Source organism: Solea senegalensis, linkage group LG2, assembly GCF_019176455.1.
Source record: "Solea senegalensis isolate Sse05_10M linkage group LG2, IFAPA_SoseM_1, whole genome shotgun sequence".
In the NCBI taxonomy this organism is placed as follows: Eukaryota; Metazoa; Chordata; class Actinopteri; order Pleuronectiformes; family Soleidae; genus Solea; species Solea senegalensis.
This window is the reverse complement of record NC_058022.1, coordinates 16,877,179-16,903,703: the sequence shown is the minus strand read 5'-3', so window position 1 is coordinate 16,903,703 and position 26,525 is coordinate 16,877,179. Positions and strand designations below refer to the sequence as shown.

Below are 26,525 nucleotides of genomic sequence, written 5' to 3'. Positions count from 1 at the left end.
TTTAATTTATCATTCAATTAGTCAATGAAACTTCATTTAACATGCAAACGCACACATACATACATAAACTCTCACTTGTACAGCATTCTTAGTGAGGAAGACACTCAAAGACGCTCATAGACATTATGTACTCTTACCCTAATCTTAACATCACAACAAAATGCCTTACCTTAACTTGTAACACAAGAATAAACCAATGCTAATCCTAACCATATAGAATAGAATAGAATAGAATAAATCTTTAAAGAAAATTGTCTTTGTCTCACCAATTACAGACGACACAACAGTACATTTTAAGAGCAAAAAGTAGAGCACTTGTGGGTTGGTCACTGCTGATGGCGAGACTTTGAGGATTTTTTGAAAAAACCCTTGGCCAAGGGGACACAGTAGCGCCTCCCGGACTTCAGAAGCTCAAACTGAGCAGAAAGTTCATGTGAGCTGTCTGCCAAGAATGTTTTGGCTTTCTTCCTCCTCCTCCTTTCTATGTAAAGTTGGCTCAGAGGCTTTTGTGGTGTATCTCCACTATTTTGGTCGCCAAGGATACAATCCTGTTTCATTTACATTTGCACTTACACAACTTAAGTGACCAAACCAGGCAGGAAAATTCCAGGATCTGGGAATTGACCCCAAGACAGCTCAATGTTCTAGGAAGATGGCGTCGATGGAGTTAAATTTCAGTTTCACCAAGCTGGTGATACTTTCTCTACAGAGAAAGAGGGACACACAATTCTTGTCAAGGTAATAGGTTTTGAGCTCAGCGTGATTTTTAAGATTTAATGAATAAACAAATACACACAGTACAAAAAAGTGTAATATAGTAAATCTGTGGGTATTTTCAAACCAGTAGTCTACTTGTAGGAGCTACATGTCACTACAATTTATGTACATGAAGAAAATGAGTCTGATTAATCTGATTAAATTACCCCAAGAGACCTAATGTTTGATAGCTTTCTGAAATACTAAAAATCTGTCCAACAAATTGTTTTCCAATTGGAAGTATTTTAATTTTGACAGATGAACCACACTCACACACAAGTAACAACACTCTCCTGGTGGTGTATGGACTTTATTGGCATACATACATATTACAGTCTTACAGTCTCTGCACTTCTAATGGAATACAGAGGTTTAGATTGAATCTAGTAATGCAACTTTCACACAGCCGTTTATCAGGGACAGAGTCACAAAACAATAGTTTACTGCTAAACTTCAGCAAAGCGCTCTCATTCTCACACTGCCACGTGGCACATTAGCCTTTGTGCAGGCAAAGGTAGAGACCTATACTGTTTGCAGGTCTAAGGCACTGGTTATTAATGTCAAAACTCCCAATTCAGAAAACAGGATTTGAACAAATAAAAACATTATGCAAACTAAACTACTCTCAGCATCACACAAAATCTCTCTCTCTCACACACACACACACACACACACACATACACACAAGCACTTTATATGCACCCAGTAATGATGCGTCTAAGCTACTTTAGTTTAGAGTGAGGCTAGTCCTGCTGTTAGAGTGATTTTGAAAGCACAGGTATAGTGTTGTTGCTGGGTCCAGAGTAATGTGTTACCCGGAGATTTTTGTACATCATTCAAAAATATCATCACGACTTTGGTTTCAATTTTCACCATGCTATATTCAGATCAGGTCTCACCTGGCTGCAGATTCTCTGTCCCGCCCACCCCACCCTGAACGTTATTGAACGTAATGTCTCACAAACATATGACAGAATATGACAGAATATGACTGAAGAGCACCGGAGAGACTTGCTTGAGCATAACATGGGAACAAGATGAGTTCCAACTCCAATCAATAACATACTGTACATAGAAGCAAAGGTTTCTGCAGAAAAAAAAAAGAAAAAAAGATTACTTTAGCACTAAGATACAAAACAAAGTTCAGGCTTGTGATAAACTAAAGCCCAGGAGAGACAGACAGAAGTGCATCGGTCACGCAGTGGCCTCATGTGTCAGTTCTAAATGGCAACAAAATCATGAAAAAAACGGAAAGAAATCACTAGTCGCTTTACCCTCTCATCCCATCTTCTACACCCAACCTCCTGACCATAAAACCTCTGAGGACGCTGGGAAATGTGCTACACCAGGTGTCAAGATGTCAAGCAAACAGCTGGATTCTCCGAGTTCCTGACCTCACCACCTCTCTCAAACAGTGGCTTCCACATTCCAAACCAGTGACAACATGACAGTTTGTTTTAGGGTAACTGCAAAAATATAAGAATTGTCGTAAAAAATAGCCCTGCTGCTAGTGTAGGGGCACAGTAATACAATCAAACATGACAGTACTTGAACACACGGGAATCCAATAATACTCCTCGATAGCCCCTGAATCTAAACAAACATCACAGACACTTGAACAATTTAAAAATGTAAAATGAACGTAGCAGAGAAACATGGAAAAAGTCAGTTTAACAACAACAAATGGCCACAAGGTAAATCAAGTATAGAAGAAGGGTGAAGGTGTGCATCCTCTTCCTCATTGCGTCCTTATTTAGGCCTCCTTTGTGCTCGCCTTCATCTTCTCCACTGTTTCCTGTATTTACGATAGTAAAAAAAAACAGATGTATTGTTTCATTAACATTCTGCATACATAATGACGTGCACACATATTTTTTGACGACACATCATTATATAGTTTTACCCATTCATAAAGCAACCGTCTAATGTGAAGCCAAGTCCTCAAAGACTATAGCATAAACCTGGTCATGATAAATGTACACCCACAGAGCTGCAATGCAACTGTTATCAGTTGGCCGCTTACGTGACCCTGCTGACTCAGCTGTGGCCTCCAGCCAGAGTCCTAAAGCTAACTTGTGAGCCTCATGCTCTCATACTCGCCTATAAGCAAGCACACTCACATACTCTCACATACACATTTATACTCATTGTAGATATTCTAAGACAGTGGTTCCCACCCTTTAACTTAAAGAACAAGACATAATGTTACCATTGTATACAATGAGGCCCCCACACTACCCACAAACACTTACAAAAAAGAAGTAGGAGTATACCACATCTTAAATATGTGTATGATATTGAAAAAAAATTAAAAAATATTATGTATTATGTAATTATCATACACACATCTTCAAAGTCCATGCTGCCTGGTGCTCTGAGAATGTATTTATTACGCCATCATTTTGAGAAATTTAGCATTCTCCTCTTCCGGCTCAGCTTTTTTTTTTACATCTGTAAAACCTGGTCATTCAGCTGGAAAAAATCATTTGTAATTTGTTTTCCCTAAACAAATGAATAAAATGCTATGTCATTTATATTTTACATGTACAAATGATCACACCCTTAAAATTCAAATGGTTTCATGGCCTTGTGTGAAGCTATGTGCCCCCCAGAGGTTGGGAACCTTTGTTCTAGGACAGTAGATTTTCCTTTTTTTTTTCCAGGTTGTAGAAGTCCAGGGTGAACTCCGCCTATGTCAGCTGGGATTGGCTCCAGCAGCCCCGCGACCCTCATGTGGATGTAAAGCGTTTGTATGTATAGATGGATGTTCGAGACTATCTTCTAGAAGAGACTGTAGTAATTGTCCTGGGTGCACGGAGAGACAATCACTATTGTTTGCTCAGGGAGACAAAAGACACTGCAGTGACAGTGTCCTGTGTGGCCATTGACAGCATCATCACATACATACATTGTATTTTAAGACTGCTCATCAGTCTGGTAGACTATTATAGGCAGACATTGATTCTGTAATATATATGTCTTGGGGACTTTATATGAATTACAAATTACTACTAAATTATTAATCTGAAGTACTCCTTTGTACTTTTCATTGACTTTGTACATTCCCGCAACACTGGCGGGAATGAATTTGTCCTTGATGTTCTAACTATAACACTGAGCTCATCTTTTGTGCATTATTTATCCTAACAGAGTGTCATTATATACAGGTTCTTCACTAACATTGGAGTCAATGCCACGAGCAGTTGAGTCGAAGATTCTAGTAAGAGATGCTCATAAATGTGAGTACTGGCCAGGTTATGGTGACTGCATTCTAATGGCGCATTTCCACCGGCTCTACTCGCCTTGCCTCGCCACGCCACGGTTTAAGTAGCGTTTCCACTACCATAGTACCTGTATTTTTAGTACCTGCTCAATGATTGCCGGCCGCTGATTGGCCAGAGTGCCGTCACAGGAAGAGATGTCCCACACACAAATCAAGCCGAACAGCGTTGAACTGTAGATCACTTAAAACTACTTAACAATGCTAAAAACGTGGGTTGATCTCCAACAACTACCAGGGAAATCTCTCTATTTAACAGAGGAGTCTGGTGTATTTAGGGACAGCACCGGCGATCGCGAGCGGCATCACAGACCGCTGCCGCTGTAGTCTGTGGAGTAGGAGGCTGTAGGAGACATCTACTCTCAATTTGATAGTTTTTATCGCCCTAATTTAGAGAAAACATCCCTATGATTTGTTGCTTTACTTTTCATGCCAAGAATCCTAAAGCTGCGGAGAGAACGACTCACATAAGAATGTACAAGCTCCTATTCCTAGGGGGAATTGTATTGTGCCGGCTGAGCAGTTTGATTCAAATGCAGTTCAAATGATCCTTAAAACAAACACACAGACGTTGTAAGAGAAGTGGGGCGGTGATGGAGCTTTGAAATACTGTATACATTAAATACTTAAATACTACTAGTGTTTAAATTGTAGTGTGGTCTAGTTCGGGCTGGCTAGTGAGTTTTTTTATAATGTTTTTTTATAATGAATATGTGTTGGTCATATCACCCAACCTGAGCTCTGGTTTCATCCTTTGTTCTTTATGCTTAAATACTGCTGACAAAATGACCTTCAGGAATAATAACGACATCATATCCTGTTGTGTGATAGAACTATGATTAATTATAATATTTTTCGTAAATGATTTCCAGATTGCAAAGGCAGACCTGGTGCTTGTTGAGCTCAGCCACGCGAAGGTTCCACTCCTCCTCAGTCATCTCTGCTCCAGCATCTGTGGATTCATCCACAGCTGCAATTTTGTCTGGACACATAATAAAACAGGGGATCCATGTGTGAGTTGATCAGTAGAACATTAAAATACATTGAACGGACTGAAAATAATCTCCAGTACTCTGACTGACCAGCACAGGTCATCGCAGTGCAGACCCAGTTGCCACATGCGCAGACACAGCGGTTGCACTCCACCTGGGTCTCTGCTCCGTCCTCATATGTCTCATCCTCCAAGGCACATTCTGCAGAAAAAAAACACACGACACACGTTATTTAGCCAAGATCACAGATAAGAAAACAGACATTTATCCTCCAGTGGCTTCATGTAAAAAGCACATCACTCATTTGCTGACACATATAAGACTCAATGAAGAAAAGCCAACACTCACACGAAGCAAGTGAGTCCAAGAAGCTATTTTAAATGCTTTTCAAATATTTAACATCATTCTGTTTAAAGCTCCAGGCTTAAAAGTCTTGATTTCTCTGTGTACATGAGTCTGCTTGTTCTTAAATGCAGCACAGATCCAGAGCCTGTCTGTAAACCAAGTTAAACCAATAAAAGGACTGAACTGAAAATGTACTGAATTTCCCTCTGACAGGGGAGTGCCACAGAGCCCAGTGAACCTTATCTCACTTTATCTCAGATGCGTTAACATCTGATGACAAACTCCTCAAGACAAGCGTGAGGCTCATTTTCCACATTTCACTGAATGTCGGGGCTGCTCCACAACCGCATTCATTTAGCATAATTATGATGTGTCACTCGAAGCTCACTCTTCTCTGGTGGATTGAAGCCAGGTTTCAGGCAGTTAAGGAACTCATCGAAGCTCAGCTTCCAGTCTGCGTTGTCATCGGAAAGCTCGATGAGGGCATCAACACACAGGCTCCTGTAATACACACACACACACACACAAAAAAACAGAATAAACATCACCTGCTGCACACACAGAGACTAATACACTACAAAATCAAATAATCACGTTTAATTAATACATTGCTAGTTGTGTAGGAGGCTGGCGTCAGGGAAGTCTGCACTGGCCTAAATTGAGTTCAATGACTTAGAGTACATACCTTAAAATAGCACCACAGGTCAAAGATTAGGCCGGTCTGTGCAAACATTACTGACAAGTGATGTGATAATGCAAACAACATACAGTCCAAACCCACAAACACACTAACCTGAGCAGCTTGTTGCTCTCCTGGTCAGCGTAGGACTGCATCTCCACAACGGAATCATTGTGCTGGATGAATTTGAGGAGCTCTGTCGAGTCTAGCTGAGAATCTCCATTGTCATAAGACTGTAGAAACAAGGACGGACACAGAAGAGGGACAGAGTCACCTTCATGCAGAGCAGTGATTCCCTTACAGACACGGTGTGTGGGAGAAGGTGGTACATGGCTGGAGGTCAATTGTCTCAAGGGGTACGGAACTGGGACGGTCGATTTTGAGCAAACAACATGCTGAAACTAAGCTTTCACTGATTATTCCTGATGCAATTATTAGATTAAAAAGAAGCAGATGTGTAATTGTTCCAGTGGTGACCTGGAAATCTCACTTTGTACAATATGGGACATTAAAAATAGAAATGGAGCAGAAATAGTCATCGGACTACAAAATTAAAATCAAATATAGTACTTTTTTTGCACGTTTACATCAGCGGTCACCAACACGGCCAATAAGTTGCCTGCACAGTTTTAATGGCTGACGAAGATTTGACAGAGAGAGACCGTTTAATAAAACTAAAATTGTGCATGTTTTGTTTTCCTAGGATAGCTCCATGTGATCACTCAGTAAAATATCATTGATAATCGTTAGGAGTAAGCACTGGAATTAATGTGTATGCAACTGAATTCATCATTTGAATGTTTATATGGTAACCCTCCATATTGTTCTCGACCCAAAAAAGTTGCGTGACCCCTGCTTTACACAAATGTGTATTCAGTGCTGAACTGACAAGGTACTGATAGAGCTGCCTCTTGCTTGTTAATGCAATATATAGGCCAATCCTAATCCAGGTACCATGCAAGGGGGTCGCAAACACCCGTAGGACGCAAACACCGTGTTTTGTATTCTGTTTCCATGGAAAACACCTCAAAATGAGCACATTGTCTCAGTAAAACAGACTCACAGTTTGAGTTTTGTGTGTCGTGTACAGTGGGACAAAGTTACATTATTATGCTCATATTACTCTTTATATATATGTTTTATCTAAATGACATATTGCATCTGAGCATGACATACGTAGTACTTTACAATCAGCATCGGTATCGCTGCCTTGTGAAATTCTCTGGCCGTGGTGTTGTGGTGGAATCTTCAGATTACATTACATTACATGTCATTTAGCAGACGCTTTTATCCAAAGCGACTTACAATGGAATTGAGTACAATCAGCGTGGGGTGGAATCGAACTTGCGACCATTGCGACCATGATGTTTTTCGCACATAGGGTACCGGTCTTAACCACTGAGCCACTCCACCCACTCCAGATCCATGTAGCATGTTTGTAGACGATGTAAGCGTTGAAAGATTATAGTATACAAGTATATCTTCAAAATGTGGCGCACACTGGGAATAAATACTGGGGTGAAGGGGGGCCGAGAGACAGACATTCATACAGATGCTAGCTGTGTAATGTTGTGCACAAAGGCTAGGTTTCATTTTGTGTTGCTGCCCACAGCAGAGAAAAGACTCCCACCTTGAAGTATTTGAGCAGGATGTCAGAGAAGTTGGATCCTTTGACAAACCAGCCGTCTGGGACAACCTCAGTCTGCAGCCACTGGATCACACGACTCCTCAGCTCATTGCGGTCGGCAGCGTAGCATACCACTGCAGGGTGGGGACATATACAGACGTCAATGAATAATCCAAATAATAAAATCTATCTTGCGAGATATCTCCGATATCACTGAACTCACTGTCCTCTTGTGAGTGTGTCAGTATGACAATGCATTATTGATTGCTTGATTAAGATTTATAAAACCAAAAAACGTGGTTACATTTTTCCCACTTATCACACAAACTCACCTGGGCTGGCAGCTGCCTGCTCAGTCTTTTTTTCTAAAAGAGATTTGAAAAAAGAGAGAACACAACATTTGAGGCAAATTGACTCAACACCGTTGACTTCATTTATCTATAAATGCAACATCTGCCTGCATCTTCACAACAAAGCTGTCAAATGACCCACTTGACTGGCTTCAAACTTACATAGCAGGTGACTTACTAAGGGCACCAGTGTGTGCGGCGCCAATTTTTGGCAGTGTTGAGATAAGAAACGCAAGAAGAAAATCCAACAGGCACATATTGAACAGCTACTGCACTAGTTCAGATTAACAAAGCTTAACCCGGTTGTGACTGAGCACTCGTCCAAAGGTCTGTGAAGATGAGACAGCACAGAGATAACTATTGCTCTTGATTCTGCCACTGCTGCGATCAATGTTCAGGCCAGCGAGGACACAAGCCGTGCAACATCTTCAAGAGAGAGAGAGCAGTTTAGATAAGCCCACATTAGATGCATCGATATGATAGGTCAAGGCGAGGATAGCAAATGTATCTGCTGATTGTCTCAGTCAGGCTGTATATGGCTGACTGTCAACCCGATCACCTCACATATCAGTGCCATGAAAAAAAAAAAGACGTTATCAGCACTCCTTATCAACACTCATCAGATGAGCCGAATGCCATCCCATGTAAAGTGGAGCAAACTTCTTTTTGCCTCTCGACATGATGCATTTTTCAAATTAGCATTATGGTAGGAAATCATCCGAGGATAATAAGTGTCACACATTTAGACTAAGGACATTCTAATTTGCGGAGGAAGACTGTGCGATACGACTGGTGATATTACTTGCGCTGGGATCATCTTGTGTGCTGTTATTTACCCTGGCAGTGTCCATCATGGGCCACCTGGATCTTCAAGCCGGTCAGACAAGCATCTCTGTGGAGCTCACAATGATTCCTGTAGGTCTTAGCATTGCTGCCACACACTGACCTCTTGTGGGGCTTACAGGTCTGAAAAGAGAGTTACAACATTGTGTCTCATGTCTCATTTGATTTGAGTTTTAATTACTGTATAGCACGAGATTTTATCAAAATAACCGCACAGAAAGTCTAGGAAGAAGTGATTCTTTCTGCTGTGCTGCAACTCACCTCTATGCACAGACAGCTGGGCTCCCCCTTCTCAGTGACAGCACATTCCCTGCCGGCCCCACAGAACACGTTGGCACACACTTTGCTCTTGCTCTGCAGCTCCTGGGGTGAAAAAAAAGAAATCCCAGTCAGTGTTGCTGATTTTGAAATAGGACTGGTTTCTACTGGTTTTGCACACAGGGTGGCACTGTTGCCCCCATTTTATAAGCAGGGTGATCTGTACAGCTGGGCACGTTTTACGACACATACCGATTATGCACTTGCATACAGTATTATACATATTTATACTGTTAATATCAAGTCCATTATGTTTATATACATTCTACATTCTATTTTAACTAATGTTTTATAGTCTAAGTGTTGATATCTTTTTATATTGTAATTTTCTATTACAATATTTTCTATATTGTCTATAATGCATGTTTATTATTTATTATCTTTATCTTTACTGTCTTGCTGCTGTAAAAATGTAAATTTCCCCACAGCATGCAAACTGCCTGATTTACCACACCTCCTCCTACAACTTCATGTTTGCATAGCATTTATTTTTGTGTGAGACAATTTAAATTGAATTGCAGTCAAATGTAAGAGGCACCTTCTTCCCCACTAGGTGACGCAACACAAAGACTTCCACTAAAACCCCAAATATGTTGAATTTAATTAGCAATAACTTCGAGGTGACTCACTTGCATTTCCCAACATTTCAGCCTTGTACAAATGCAGAATGTAAGCGCTCTCCAAAAGCAATGTCAATGATTCATTCAGAAAATGTGTCTTTTTAAAGCAAGTCATTTGCACGATTGTGCTCACTGAACGCCTCCTAGTCATGGATTCGTCTCTGCTCTTTTCTACCTAGTTCACGTTTTGATGTCTGCACTTTTGTGGAGGTCGCTGGTGATGCATTTACAGTATGTTTGCCAGTGGTTGCCATGTGAACGCTGGCCAGGTTCAGCTAATGAAGTGACAGACCGTACTCCCCCTAGAAAAAGAATTGGAATAGTGGAGCCATTGTCTTTTAAGTCTAGACTAAACAAGATAATGGTGCACATTAGAAAACTGAATGACAACGATAAATTCTGTGTGTGTGTGTGTGTGTGTGTGAGAGAGAGAAGGAGAGAGAGAGAGAGAGAGCTGCTGGCAAACAGCAGTTTGGTTTTTTTTAACATTAGAACCAAACCCCTTTCATTCAAATGTCTCTAGGGTTATAACATTCATCTATTCACTCTCATTTCTCCTTGTTCACAAATTGGAGGCTGTGTTTTGGTGTGTTCAAGGATCATTATCATTATCATCATCCTTTATTTAAAGCATACAAGGGCCACTGAGAGCAGGCTCTCTTTTTCACGGTCGCCATTCAAAATTACATATGACACATTACATTGTAAAAAAAACTGTCAAATTATACAGTACATGAAACTGAGTTCATAAAACAGCAATAGAGCCACATCAGGTAAAAAAGAAACATCAAAAATTCACTGTCAATGCAAGCGCAAACATTCGCACTCATCCCCCCCAAGGCTGCTAAAAAGTGCTTGAATTGAAAAAAGGATCCCCTTGTCCAATTGTGCGTGTTTTTATTAGTTATTCCACTTTTGATCATACATGTTTAAAAGAAAGCTTTCCGATTTCAGTGGCAATGCAGCAGTTCTCAAGGTAATCTTGACAAGACGATCTGTACGCAATTAGACCAGGCAGATATCCTAGTAAATTGGCATATAGTGCTTTGTAAATGAATTGTATACAGTATTGTTCTCTTCTGTTTGCCAAAGACTGCCATCCATCTTTGCGGATGATCCCCAGTGCAGTGGACTTGCCAAGGAATTAGCTCACGGGAACTACGAACCAACCAATCACAAGATGCCAAGCGGAGCTCCAAGAGCAGCTTTTACAGCCCTTTTTACCTCCTCCTTTTCTGTGAGTGTTTGTATATGTGTGATTTTATTTGTGTGTATATGTATGTATGTGTGTGTGTACAGGGTGCTTCCACATCTGGAGTCTGAGCTGTGTTTTCCTTTGTGCTCATTCCCAGGCCCTGCGAAATCTTTTCTCCTCCCTGTTTTTCCAGACTCCCCTTCTCTGCCCTATAAGCCGCCATTTCCTGTAAGAGTGAGGTGGAAAGTTGACCCCGATATGATAGCACGTGAGTTGGCTTCAGGCCTCTGTCGCATGTTTGTGAGTCCAGGTTTTGGTATGTAGGTTAAAATGGCATAGCCTGGACACAGGGGAGGGTGGCAATCACATGTTTAGCGGCTTTAATTCAGAACTGAGGGAGGGGATTTTTGGTTGCAGTAGTATGCATACATTAGACACTCCAAAGTTGAGGTCATGGAAAATCTTCAAAGCGATCCCTGTGGCCTTCAGCATATTGGACAATCCAGTTTGTTAGACACAGATGGGCCAGAGAGGAATGTTGAAACCTGTAACAAACCTCCAGTGAGAACATGAATAATGGATGGGCTCCTTACATGAGTCTGGTATAAATGAAGGGCTCCACACAACCAGAGGATCCGTGACATTTAGTTAATGAATACAGAGGCATGGGCTCTTTTTATTTATTTATTTTTTCTTTCTTACAGCTGATTCAAGTGGATTGTTGCTATGGTGAGAACATGCGCAGGCTGCTGTGGTAAGATCACAGATGTGTCAATCAAATGAGGCAAACAGAACCAAGTGTCATAATGACATTGCAGCAGATTTTGTGATTGACACAGCAATACAGCACAAGAGTGCCGACAACAATGAACGGAGAAGCCAGAGAAGTGTGACAGAAAATCAGAGCTGTCGCCCGTCCACCTTATGAGATCATAAATCATGACTGCATTTAGCCTGGAGCCTTTGTTCTAGAGCGAGCACACATGCACCATTAGATTCAACATGATGAAGAATATCAACATGGTTCTGATCACAATTCAGGTAGTGGGATTTAATTACATGCAAAAAAAATGTTCCATGTGTATGTAAAATTATTCTGGTTTCCGATCATTTGAATCGGTAACTAACTCCGGCTCTAATTCTTTCCACATTTGAGTCATAAAAATGTGAGTAAATGGCATTTAAATATAGGTCTGTCATTAAACTCCTTGCTTTTAGTTTAATGCTAAAACAAATTCTGTTCTAAGATCCGTTTGCTAAATAAGGAGCAAAAGCCAGCAGATGCTTAGCATAAAAGAGTGGAAACAGGGACAAACAACAGTTTTCTGTAATGACTCAAAACTGGAGCCGATGACCCTAATACTGGCTCATTTCCAAACTAACAAAATCCATCTATCAGCATATCTGAGGTTCAATACCATCATTAACCCAATCACCATGGGAAAAGCCATTAAAAAAATGTACAACGTCAGCAAAAAACAACACACAGTGTGTATGTGTTTACTTGTATGTGTTACCTCATTAGGACAAGTGACCAAAATGTGGTCCCAATGAAACAGATCCTCATTTCTGAGGAACTGGTTAAGTTTAGGGCTAAGTATAGTGGTTATGGTTAAAGCTTTAGTTAGGCTGTCCAAATGAATGCAAATCGATGCAAAGTCCTTAAAAGGATAGCTGTGCGAATTTGAATGTGTGTGTGGGGGGGTATGTCCTACTTAAATAACATAAATTTTACACTGCAGACAACAAATGTTGCTTCATTTTCTTCCTCTCCATTTAAAACCACAAACAGAAGGCCGAGGTCTAATAAATGACATAACAGATCATAACAGAGCCCTTCACACAATGCTGCCTCATGCATAATACTGGCTGTATTATGGCTGTATATACACACACACACATTTCACATTGTGCAGCACAATTTCCTCCAGTCCCACTATTCTTTGATTCAAGTCTTGTGTCTTTAGTAGGTTAAAACTATATAAAAGGTCTAAAGAACAATATAAAACATCCTTGTCTCACAACCTCTTTGTGCATCCTTTTCATCTATACTGTAAGTCCTCACAACTTGAGTCGAACATTTCACACCATGGTGTGATTCTCTGCCCCTTGTCATCTTACTCCCAGTGACAGTGAGGTGAGCGGTGAGAGGAAAGAATGAGAAAGAGGAAGCCTAAAAAGAGAACAAGAAGTGATAGATGGTCAAGAAAGAACAGAAGAGGTGAAGCCGAATTACCCACCGTTAGGTGTTGAAATGCTCTGTGACAGACTAGAGTGCCCACAATATTCCACATACAGTTAAACTAGGGTTGTCAAAAACATCTATACCCAGATACTAATCAATACAAAGATTTGTTTGGTGGAAAGTAGTAACACAAATAACAGTAACAAGACAAACAGTGGTATCAAATATAGAGTTGTAGTATCGTGACAACCCCTAAGTTTACCAGAAGCAGGCCTGAAGACTGATCTCTGCTTTCACATCGCTGGTAGATTACACATGTAACCTGTGCAGTTGTGTAACAGTGCTATGCTTTTTATGTCTGGCAATTTGGTGTCAGCAGGATTTCTATGTCTCACTGTTTGTGGTGTCCTTTTGTTTTGCCTGCACCCAGAGGCCCTGCTTATTTCTTCAAAACATACAGTTCAGAACGTTTCGCCTTACTTAATCCATCAGTCTCTCTCTGTGCGTGCCTGCAGAAATGTGAAGAGGCTTTCTGCAGACGAGGAACAGGCTAAGTATGAACCGGCCCCAAGACACACACACACACACACAGAGTAATGGAGATAATCCAGTTATAAGTGCATGTTTGTGCATGTGTGTGTGTGTGTGTGTGTGTGTGAGAGTGCATCTTGGCAATGCTCGATTCAACAGACAAATCAATGATCCTCGGCTGGTGTCACTTAATGGCCACACTGGATCCATTCCCACAATGCACTCTGCCCATCATTAGCATAGAAAGCATTGATTAACAGATGGTATACCCCAGCCATGGACATGTCCACAACAAAAAAACAGCATAATGGAGGTTGCTTGTACAAAATAAAAGGCATTAAACACTGAATATAAGCTCTCCGTTAGTGACAACATGAATTTCTGAAGCAATAACAGTTCCATCAACTTGATTAGTGCATTCGGCAAAATAAGCCTGATTTACTGTTACAAGTTAGTGCTCGAGTTACAAGTTCTCTGCAGCCAATTTCTTTCATATTGAGCTTTTCTTCAGACTGTGTTTCAGAGGTGTTGATTCAGCATTATGCTCATTGTGGAGTCTGCGCTTCCCGGTGCTGCTGAATTGATCTGCATTACAAACAGGTGGAAGATGACTGAGGTAGAGCGGCATCAACATCTCAATAACACGCTTCCAACGCTATCTGAATAAGACAAGTTGGACAAAAGTGACATTTACAGGTTTCTGTGTTGGGTTTATAAGACGCAACAATCTGGTAAGAGCTACAACTCAGTGTACAAGAATTGACAAAATGTCTTTTCTTCCCCAGGGTATGCTGAGTCTGGTAGGTATGTGTTTCCATGAATAAAATATGATGATATTTGACAACTTGAAATATAATACATCCCAGGAGGGTGGAAGGAGATGGATGATATTTCAATTTGTATATATATATATATATATATATATATATATATATATATATATATATATATATATATATATATATATACACACTATATTAACCATTTTCAAACATGTTCCTGCTTTGACTATGAATCTGATTAAAACATGACAATGTGAAGTTGAATTTGTTATATTTTAATTGTACATGACTAAAGAAATAGTGCCAAATAATGGCTAAACAAAATGGGCAATGATGACAAAGTTCCAAGAATTTGTTTTACTTGGCACCGGTGAAAATGTTTTCTTTCTTCAGAAATCTTCAATAATATCACGTTAAAGGCATGAACAGATGAAGCTGTCACGAAGGCATGTAGCATGTAGATCAGATTTTGACTGAAGGGATCAGTCATTTATAGTTTGCGACAATTTCTATTTATAAAATGAAAAAAATCAACCTTAAACTTAAATGGAATGAGCCGATATGATACTCAATATTGGTCCGATCCCGGTTAAAAATCACAGCAAGAGTATTTTAGCTGTGTTATGTTGTGGGCTGTTTATTTCTTTTCATGGGAAAAATATGTGTTCTTAACAGCTCCATAGTTTAAAAGGTCTAAAAGTACTGTATCAGAGTGATGTCGGTATCGGTAGATAGTTCAGTTTGTGATATCGGTATTGGACATGAGAAAGTGGTATCGTGCCATCCCTAAAACTTCACAAAACTGTTAGATATTATGTACAAAAAAAACTAAGAAAGCTGTACTTAGCAATGAAACACTTTTGTCTTTTGTAAGTGCCATAGATGTGTTATAGTACTCAGTATCAGTCTGATACGAGTCAAAATTAAAATATACCTACAGTATATGATCCAAAAACCTTAAATAAGAAATATTGGTATCTTTAGATTGTGATATTGATAATAATTACAGACACAAAATAGTGGTATCAAGCCATTCATAGACAGACAGAGCCAGGCTGTTTCCAGACTGTATACCTGGAAACAGAGTACTTTGTATAGAGTACTCTATACACTCTACTCTATACAAAGCTACTACCTGTAGTCTCATATTCAGACATGGCATGATTTTTGTAAACCATCATGTTAAAGCATTAAAGCAAAACAACACTGATAAAGCTTGTCTCTAACCAACAGTGACTCCATTCCCTACACAACAGAGAGACTCAGACATGACAAATGGACACAAATCGAGGTGACTTCACCCTCACTACCTTTGGGTTCAATCCTGTGTTTTACAGGCATGTTTTAAAGACAGTGAGGTGAAATAATGGAGCCACAACGAGAGCGAGGAGACTGACAGGATGGGGCTAACATTCCTGAGCTATGTGAGCCTCAGCTGGGGTTCAACAAAGTTCATCTTGAGCCAAACCTTCCATGGTATCTAGGACAGAGAAGTGCCCCATCCCCACCCCCCAGCAAATTCCCTCTTTTCCCTGTTTTGTCTCTTAAATTCTAGATTAGTCAACACTCCTCAGCATCATTAAATGTGGACTCTGCCAGAAGCTGAGCTGAAACTTAAGCGCTCATCGCATCCTCCTCCTCTCACTTCTCTTTCCCTCTAAACAGGCTTTACAAAGAAGAATGAGAACAACCCTGGCTCCACACACACACACACACACACACACACACACAAGTTAACTATGATCCAGTTTCCTCCTTAAAAGAATTAGTGTGAGCTTGTGACTAAATTCATCGCACAGGGGAGGAACATCACAGAACGTCAGCAGCTCCAGTTCCAGTCATTACAACTTAAGCATTTGCCCTAAATAATTCAAGTTCCTCAAACTCTCAGGCCTTTTTTTTCATCCTCTATCTATTCAACTGTAATTTTACATTTGACTCAAATCAGTCTCGTTTCATCTGTACTTGACAGCATCTGGAGATCAGACAAACAGCAAAGTACTTGGCTGAGGAACACGTTCTCAATCCCCGAAACAAAACAATGTACTCGCATCATTCCTTTGAGCAAAAACGCTTGGTTATTGTTTCATGGATCATTGAGTTGATAGAGGAACTGGCAGGATGTGTCCTTGGATTAATGAGGCCAACCAAAGACTTATTTGAGCACGTTATAAAGGTATGAAAGCTTTGTCACAGCCCTCTCTCTAGGTGGTCTCAAACATTTCGGGACAGAAACAAAGGGACAGTGGTGCACAGTTAAGTCAAGCTACGATTATAGCTCCACTAAATTGTTCAACTGGACTATTGCACTTGTACCTGGATGCAAGCACTAGTGGGGAATCGATTTACTAAATGAAGTTTGTGTGCATTTACTATGCTAGGTGGCAATACACTATTATTAAATGGGTTATTAGTTGTTATTATTAGATGGTTTCTGGCTAGTTGTTGGCATGTTGAGTGCAATTCCAAGACTTCCCGGCATCCATGAACTTTAAAATCTTTAATTCTCTAAGCTGAGAGAGCATAAAATGAATTTCAATTGTACTGGCCCTGATTTGGCCACGTTTGTTGTTGCTGTTGTATTATTCTTGTGCGTACTGGTTTCACCGGGTTCTCCTCCCACAGTCCATTAGCCAAATTGGACACTTAACATTGACCATGAGTGTGAGAGGATGGTTGTTTGTCTCTACATATATATATATGTATATATATATATATATATATATATATACATATATATATAGTGAGTAAGTCTAAAACTAAGACTAGAAATGAAATGATTAATCGATTATTCATCGATTACTAAATAAATCGACAACTAATCTGATAATCGGTTAATTGGTTTGAACCTTTTTTCATGATTAAAACAAGATTTACGATTGTTTAAGCTTCTTAAATGTGAATATTTTCTTCATTTCTTTGCTCTGGATAACAAAGAAATCATCATCTCCAGGTTTGACGAACACCGGTCAACATTTTTTAAGGTCTTCTGATATTTTATGGACCAACCGATTAATCGAGAAAATAAACAACAGATTAATCGATTATGAAAATAATCGTTAGTTGCAGCTCTAAAACAAACTAAAGAGAAAGAGAAATAAAAGAGAAACAGAGAGAATAATGATAGTAAAATAAATAAAGTTCAGTTGAAAACCAGATAAAAGGGTAAGTCTTCAAGGTACTGTAAAGGTACTGAATGTAATGCCAGTTTACTCTAATGTCCCTGTTTTTCTTCTCCCCGTTTCTTATTCAGTGTGAAAGGAATGCAACAACAGGCGGCATGATGTCACCCCAGTCTGCAACCTCTTACTTTACACCCAGCGGCCTCGATGTTCCACAGATGAAATGTAAGCAACTACACCCTCAAAAAAACAACTAGAAGATGAAGAAACGGACAGAAAGAGACGTAATGAAGGGAGAAAGAAGACGGAGGTAGACAGAAAGGAAAACATAGGGAGACGTAGAAGAGAGAAAGGAGACAAAGAAGAAAGAAAGGCAGGAAAAAAAAGTCCCGGTCTGAGCAGAGCCACATCTGCTAGCAGTTAAAACGTCACCAGGGAACATAAAATGCTATGAACACAGCACCACCCCTGCCTCCCCCGGCCTTGTTCACGCTGTTGTCACAATGCTGGGACAAAAGTGTCCCCTGTCCACACCACCTGACCCACATCCATCTCATGAAAGATATAACCCACCCTCTCTATCCAATCATCTGTCCTGCATTCCTCTCTTAGCATTCCTTCCACTATAAACTCTATTTTGTCACCTCGTTCACCTTCGATTTCCCTCCCTTCTTGACCTAGTGACCTTGACGATGCCCCTAAACGTTCCCTTTCCTAACTTTGTCTTTCTACCACATTATCTCCACCATTGCTCTGTCCTAAGAATTGTTTCATTGCCAGAGAGGAAAAGTAGGGAGAAAAAGAGGGAGGGAGGGTCCATACTGGGCTCAGGCCAGGAGAATGAGTAGATTCCCTGCCCTCTTCTCTTCTCCCTGTTTGAGGCCAGTGCTGGGGCTAAAAGCTGGAGCATGTTTGTACAAGGAGAAGACTTATTTACAGGGTGTGATTCCAGCCATTCAAAATCATAATCTTTTCCCATGAATTGGTGAAACATCCATACAGTATGTCAGGGTTCGGTAAGAGCTTTCACGATTAGTTACTGTAACAGAAAATGAATCCCGACCTAATTTAATTATCATTTACATTCATTTTTAGAAGCAAAACCATCAATGTTCACTAGTTTCAGCTTCTATAGAATAAAAATGTGCTTTGTTTTGTTGGAACTTTAACTGTAATTTGAATATTTTTGGACTGGTAGTGAGATAAAGTAGGTCGTGTGTTTCCTTGGGCTCCAGGGAATTAGTTTTATCATTGGATTTTCAAAGGACACTGAAAAAATGTCACATTGAAGTTCTGCTTCATATATTTTATCATGCATGCCACAGTGCAAACTAAATGTTTAACAAGAACGACTGCTAGATAAAGACGTATGATTCAAAATTTACAAGAAGCTATTAGTGGACCCTTAAGTTTCCACTGTTACAACTACACAAGACCCAGGTATGAGACACATGAAAGCTAATGTTCCAAATATTAAATACAGAGATTCAACAAAACTGCACTGTTGAAGAGTGGAATATCTAGCCTGCTCTGACGAGCCTGGGTTTCTGAGTCATGTCAATGGTTGAGTCAGACTTTTTTATTTTTTCACAGCATGAATCCATGACCCAAACTGCCTTGTGTCAGCAGTGTGTTGCCACAGCCTAGCTGTGTGCTGCCACTGCTGCTGACCGTGTGCTTGTTGGTGTATTTTCCCCAATAGAGCGATTCTGCAACAGGTTGTTTAAAATGAAAAAGGATGACTGTTTAATGATGATTCATTGTTTTAATTGTTGACCACTCCACAGACAGACTATTTCTCTTGTAACTGTTTGAATGAAGTCAGTTAAGCAGCTCATAGAACCAACAAAAGCAGTATTCGGTATTTAAGCCATGAAGAAGAAAGTGAATAAGTCAACATCATTGAACACTCACAGAATATTCAATATCAGGTGTAGCAGTGTAGTGAAGTTGTTTTATTTCTGTAACTGTATCTGTTCTGTTACCCACTTTGCTGAAGATGTAACATGGAGATGGTACACGTTTGGTAAGACTTAAATGCACATAAATGTTTAATAAAGTTATAAAGTTTCTGTGCCAGTTATCAGAAAATCCTGGAAGATAATTGGGCCAATTTGACAAAGAAAATGGACCCTCCCTTGGAATTCGAACTATTTTCTTTAACATCTGACCCAAGTGATGATGATTTATTGCCTCTTTCAGGGCAGAATGCAGGAAAGAGGCAAACAATGGGAGATTGTCGTCCATTACAACCAACATTCAATACTTATCTCGCTGTGTGCTTTTTGTGTTGTTTTGTGAGTGAACTAATATGAGCCCAGATGTTTCAAACCCCACACTTTTTAGTCTGTATGTTTGTTTCAATTACACAGTAACTCTCTCTTACTCACAGACATTCGTAGAAGACTTAAATGCTTCTCTTTAAGACTAATTGGTGTGCGCATCGCTTTAAAGTGCAGGGTGCTGGTAATGATGAGATACCAGCGCAGCTGTTTTAGTAAATGAGGACTCATTTTTAACCGAGCCAGGAGTGAAGAAAATACATATGCAGGGATATGAGACATGGTACATCCCACCCACTCACCTCCTTCTTTCTCTCTATCCCCTTACTGCACAACAGAGTCTTACCTCAACCCCAGTCTCTCCTGCTATAATTGCAAGACTGTGGCTCCATTTTGCCTCTGCTTTACATCACTCTATCTCACCACCCACTGCAATCCATGCACAGGATCCATGACTGGATGTTGAGTTACAGTAATTAGAGCAGGCTGATCCAGACAGAGGACACAGTGTCCCCCTCATGCTCATGTTCCAGCCACCTGGGCGGGTATTTTTAGCCCACCTTGAACGAGAAATAACAGGAATCATCATGGCAACATGGCAGACTGCCTGCATGGCTGTGACTCAATCAGTGGCTGCAACAGAGGTCAACAATACCCCACCCCCACCGGTCAAAAAAAAATCCCATGTTTCACTGTTTGTTTTTTTACCAGTGGGAATTATGTGTCATTTATTCCCAGGTTAAAGGACTTCTGCGACGGGTTTTTCTCAGCTTCAGCATCAGTGGCAGTGACGTAGGTTCCTGCATCATTTGTAGCTCAATGTTACTCGCATCCATTTTGCAGACATTAAATCAGTTATAAGCCATGAATGTTTGTGATGAACCTCACTTTTACAACCTTTGGACAGCGCTCGATATTTTTTCATTTCAACAATCAGATCGGCTGAATGAGCTATCGAAAGAGGAACCAAAATACAAGGTACAAAAAATAGTAGCCACCGTGACTTCATCACTGAGGGTGTGTTGTTTTTTTCTTCAGAATTCTGATTCTTTTCATTTCCACAGCTTTTGTGAAGTCACAATTCACACATGGGTGGAACAAAACCACACACCACAGGGCAGACGAACAACTTGCAGTGAGAATGTAGTCATTTTTTTAGCAGGTTCATTCAGGTACATCCACTAATTTCAGTCTGAAAGATGCTCAAGAGGCTAAATCTTCACCATTAACTCTGGTAGTATGTAAGCAAAGAGGAGAGCTTGTCTGGTTTGATATGGTGGACACGCCCTTGTGCATGTGTTTCCAGATCCAGAGCCCAAGTTTATTTATTTAACCACAGTGTCATTCCACCCCTGTCCCCACAGAAGATGTAGGATAGTGCGATAAACACAGCACAAAAAGGAAATAAACACAGTTCTCTCCGTCTTTACATGTTCTCAGAGACTGCAAATGTTCACACGTCCTCCTTTGCATATCAAGTAAATTGTAGTACAGCTCCATTTTTATTCACCAGATGCACATCTCACACTGAGACACTGGCTTTTCCTCATGGTCTTGACCCCAGCAAACCTCTGCTCCTCTACATCTCTGAGCTGCTTATCTTCAAGCGCTGCAATTTCTCGCCTCAGGAAACACACGGGCATTCTCCTACACAATAAATCAGGGGTTTGCGTTCCAGATTTTAATAGCCTACACTCATAATAGAAAATAAAAACAGCCTCATCAGATCTACTCCTGCGAGGGCTTTGCTCCAACTTGTTGACCTCCTTTAGACAGCTCACTGGTATGCCAGTGGAGGCCCTGCCCACAGCCAGTGAACAGGCCATATATTATCAGGGTAATTACCTTTGGAGAATAAATGCCTTTCTAATACCTCCCCATTAACTTCACGGGTACACTCAGCAGACTCTGCTGTGCGCTTTGTCTTCACTTTGCCATACCTCACAGATCATGGCCATGCATTCAATATGGACGCACACAAGAGCGCATTGTCCAGCCAATAAAGGTAGGCAAGCCAGTGTAAGGTCAGCTGTGAGGGCCTATAAATGATGTTGTGTCTGTTGAGACGCTAATGGCCAGCTGCGTGAAGCTGTAAAGATAGACTAGATTGCCATAGTGGTGAGTGTTTGAAAAATCCATCCTCTAATTAGGCAAAAGCAAATGGAAAAAAAAAAAAATGAAAGGAAGTCAGTTCCCTGTTAGTTTCCTCAGCCTGTAACTGTTGTGCAGGTCAACAGAGGAGTCAACACAAAGCCAGGTGTTGAGCAGCTGTGTCTGGTGAGGTTAGGAACATTAAACACCACCTGCTGGGTTTCTGTTTTAGTATCGTCATTGAGGAGCTAAGGCTCAATGTGACGACTGACGCCACTCTCATGTCTAGGCGGTGACTATGACCATGCTATTTCTGCCAGTTTCCAGTGTTTATGAGAAGCTGACTGGCTGCAGGATGTAGTTTCAACATTATCACACACTAATGACAATGTCATGACTAATGTCATGATCCAATGCTAATTTAACACATGCACTAGAGTCCGTACAATTGAAATATCGTTCCCATCAACCCCCTGTAGCCAAATTTCAGATAGTCTGAGTGATTTTCCTGTCCAGATATACCGCGAGACGCTTCAGGTACACGCCGGTGCCGGCAGATCTTCTCCTCTGCAGTTGTTTGCTTAGTTTTAAAAAGAACAATGGTGAAAAATGAGAACATGGGCTTCTATTGTGAGATTAAAACTGAGATAAAAACTGAAAATATAAAGCCTTATCCACACGGAAACAGAACTTTCCCTATATGATCTTTTTCTTTGTCATTTTATAAAAGGTTTTCCATAAACACGGCATTCATTCATTCATTGTCTACAGCTTTATCTTCTACATGAGGGTTGCGGGGGCCACTGGAGCCAATCCCAGCTGACACAGGGCAAAAGGCGGAGTACACTCTGGACAGGTCGACAGTCCATCACACACAAACATGGCATTGTTTCAAGAAATGGCTCTAAATGCAGTAAATACAGTATTCATGACTGCAAATTCAAGAGCAAGAGAGAGGTGGGGCTATGACTTCATCATTTTGCCAAAGTTTCCTAATATTTCTATACATGGAAACACAAGGGTGCGTTTGTTTTAAAGAAAACAGAGTATTGTTAGTAATATTCCTGTTGTCATGAACACGTCTGACACAGTTAATCTCCTGCTACATAATTCACACATGAACAGTAGAATCCCGAAAGAACCAAAGTGTCCGGACATGTTCCAGAGTTACTGTCTGAAGTCTAATTAACAAAGCGAATGGATTCCTGTGCTTACGTCCAGAAACGTAATCTATGATAGTCTTTAGGGTTGTTTTCCCAGCAGATTATTTCTGTGTTGACTCAGAGGCTGGACTACTTAGTGATGCAGCGTGAAACCCACAAGGTGAGTATTCTCTCAACCCCTGAGCACACTCACCACCCCTGAGTACACAGACAAACACCCAAGCTCCCTGACCGACCACCCAAACATGCAAGTGGAGCAGCTGCCAGTTGTCAGAGTGCTTTGCACTGATGAACGCCACAAATTTGATGATCAGGGTCGCAAACCCCAAGAGCAGCAGAGACGGTGAGGTCTCCACAAACAACCCCTCCCAGTCCCTTGTTTTCTTTTCACAGCTGTCTGTCACTCCAGTGTCACTCCTGTCTTCTTGTGACTGCTTTTGTGCGCTGTTAACTTCACAACTCCACAAAAAAACTTTTTCTCGTAAAAATATCTCGTCCCACAAGACTCCACCTTGAGGACGATGACTGTGAGCATATTGCGCTTCCATGGTTTTTGGACCAGTGATCTATGATTGCCTGTAACTGAGGAGGACGGCAGCGGGTGAACCACATACCTTGCCATCTTGTCTGAAGTGAACTGGTCATGTGACCCCCTCATGTCATACCCGGTGACGCCAGTGACGTATATATGCGAAAAAAGTGTTTCCATTACAATTTGCGATAAAACCAGTAGTTTATTGCGATATTTCAGTTTTGCACATTTCTAAAGGGTATTGCAAACTCAACTACTGATAGACTTTCTAGTCTCACTTTAAAGACCAAAAAATGAAACATGTAAGAAAGAACCTAACTGTTATTTTGGCTAATTACTGTCGCCAATGTATTCTTGTAGATTACGAAGGAAGAGACACATCTTACGCTCTACACACGAGATGAATTGTGGTGTCACAAATACACACAATGTAAGAAGAAGAAGCTAAGGGTCCTTGCTTTTATTGAACGTATGTGATGGCAATTGCTCGGCTTCACAGTCGGGCTGGACGATTTTGAACAAATATGTAATTGCGATTATTTTTGACAGAAAATTGGATTTGCATATATCAGAGGGAATGGTCATATTTACATCATTATTCTCACTTTCATTCGATTCAAATGATTAAAAAAAAAAGATTACTGTGTGATTTCTATGCAGATCTGTTCTCTTCAGGCTGTAGAGTAAGATGAGCGTAGATCAAGACAGTAATTGATCTAAAATGATAATTTGAGTGCACTTCACTGTTTAAGATGGGAAACTACTGTGAGTACGACAGAGAAATGCCACTATAATACTGAGTACACCCAGGCAATTATTTTTCTTCTACACACTTTCAGTGGCCTTGATGGCTCTTTCATACTTCATACAAACCTACATACATACATAGGGATAGTATATTTCATTTCTGACAAAAAAAAACCCTCTTAAATGGACTAAAACCATAGTACCTGAATCAAAAATATCAATAATGTCTACAATAATTCTGTGATTTTACATTTGAACATCGGTCATTACAAACAACTCTAGTAAAATGAAAAGGCACGATTAATCGTGATTCATCACAGCAAATCAAACTATAAAAATAGTTGTGTTTATTCAGTCCTTTTACAGCACTGAGATGTACATGTGCCTGTGAAGTGAAATTTCTTTTTAGGAATACAAATATAATGGATGTCCCTGTTGTGAAATAAAGCACTCCCCCAATGGTAATTAAGCTTAATTGCGAGCTTTATTGTCGCCATAATGAAGCTCATAATTGGGTGGAGTGGCAAAAATAATGGCATAATTGCTTCTCCTTAAGAAGATGGATAGATGCCATAATAACACGCTATGGCTCGGTACAGTAACTGAAACTCACAGCTGAAAATGACTCGCTTTCACTAACAGACTGACTCCAGATGTGTTCGGCTTGACTCTTGACAGTTGCTGCTTTCACAACAAAAAAAACAACCCCACAACCTTTCAACTGATTCAAACTGGGAGCAGACATTTCAAAAAGAAAAGGCGTCCGAGCCAAACTTACCTCGGCGGTAGCGAGAGCCACGGAGAGCAGCAGGAGCACGGCGACACTTCGTAACATCTGGACCAAAGAGAGAGAAAGTGAGGTTTAGTTTCAGAAACAAAGAACACTCGCACACACACACACACACAAACTTGTATCACCGTTTTTGTGAACGGCAGCTTGCTGCACTGGTGAAGTCTGCTCGGAGGTCGGGGGGGAGCTGCTCTGTGTGTTGGACGGTGCGGGTTCGGGGGGAAAACGGTCCGTGATTTCAACAAGAAATTTGAGGAGAGCTGAGGAATTCGTGCTAGTCCGTCTGCATCTCCTCCTCCCTCCTCTCCTCCTCCCTCCTCTCCGCCACCGCGACCAATGAGAACGCCAGGGTTTCCTGAGAGGATGTTTACAGAGGAGCAGAGGAGGAGGAGCCGGGGAAAGTGAGTGCAGCTCTCACAGGCCTCGTTCAGACTGTTAGATTTTTCTCTTTTTTTTCTTTTTGTTCAGCCACATTTGATCCAGATGGATTTTTTTTGTTTTTTGAAAGTCTGCATTTCAAAAACTACACACAATCATCAGATTCAGATTTGGTTTGAAATAAATAAATGAATAGATAAAGGAAAATATTAATGATGGAGCACTGGTAAGTGTAATTATGCTGAAACTAGTGCTGATCACATTACTACAGCTGAGGACGGTGGTGTAACAGAGTAAACCCGGGATTAAAGTGGCCTATGCTAGATTATACCCCGGGTATATTATGGTATAGGCCACTTTAACCCCAGAGTATAAATTAGCCTAGGCCAGACTATACATCTAGGCTGGAATATACCCCTGTTGTGTAAAGAGGTTGAGGTTTGATTGTATTTACACACGAATGCCTTAATTGTTCAGCATTTTAATCCACCACATCAATATCAACCTGAGAAAAACGTCAGATGTCAAAAGTTTGTTAATAATTAGAGACTTGTTTCGGATAAATGTATGAAACTGACTAAAGAAGTTGATGATATGACTTCTTTATCCTACATTTTGTGAGGTTGCTGAAGAAAAAAGCTGATTTCAAGAACATGTTTTATATTTGGGTAGTGAGTGAATATACTCTATACCCGGGTTTATTCTAGGCAGGGGTTAATTTGGCCTGTTACAAGGGGATCTCTAATCCTGTGCTGAGGACGGATTACCTTCATGCAGTTCAGGAATGTAGACAAATGTGTCCTCACACCATCTTTGAGTGTGGATTCTGTGGTTGGATCTGACGATTCTGGTCTCGACTGGAATCACTCAGGACAAATGTTGTGACAATCTGAACGGAGTCCCAAAAATAGAGAAGT

The 26,525-nt window shown here is 40.6% G+C and overlaps 1 protein-coding gene across 1 annotated transcript; it reads right to left on the bottom strand.

Annotated features, from left to right (window-relative positions):
• Positions 1 to 1,050: 1,050 nt before the first annotated feature.
• Positions 1,051 to 26,427, bottom strand: LOC122765145 (follistatin-related protein 1-like). Its single transcript, XM_044019262.1, has 12 exons — positions 26,376 to 26,427; positions 25,359 to 25,585; positions 25,219 to 25,275; positions 9,134 to 9,235; positions 8,866 to 8,995; positions 8,012 to 8,044; positions 7,683 to 7,813; positions 6,167 to 6,285; positions 5,762 to 5,874; positions 5,119 to 5,229; positions 4,924 to 5,018; positions 1,051 to 2,551 (listed from the first exon to the last, which is right to left on the bottom strand). Exons 3-12 carry the CDS (start codon positions 25,273 to 25,275, stop codon positions 2,510 to 2,512), a joined length of 933 nt encoding a protein of 310 aa, XP_043875197.1. The 5' UTR covers positions 25,359 to 25,585; positions 26,376 to 26,427; the 3' UTR covers positions 1,051 to 2,509.
• Positions 26,428 to 26,525: the final 98 nt, after the last annotated feature.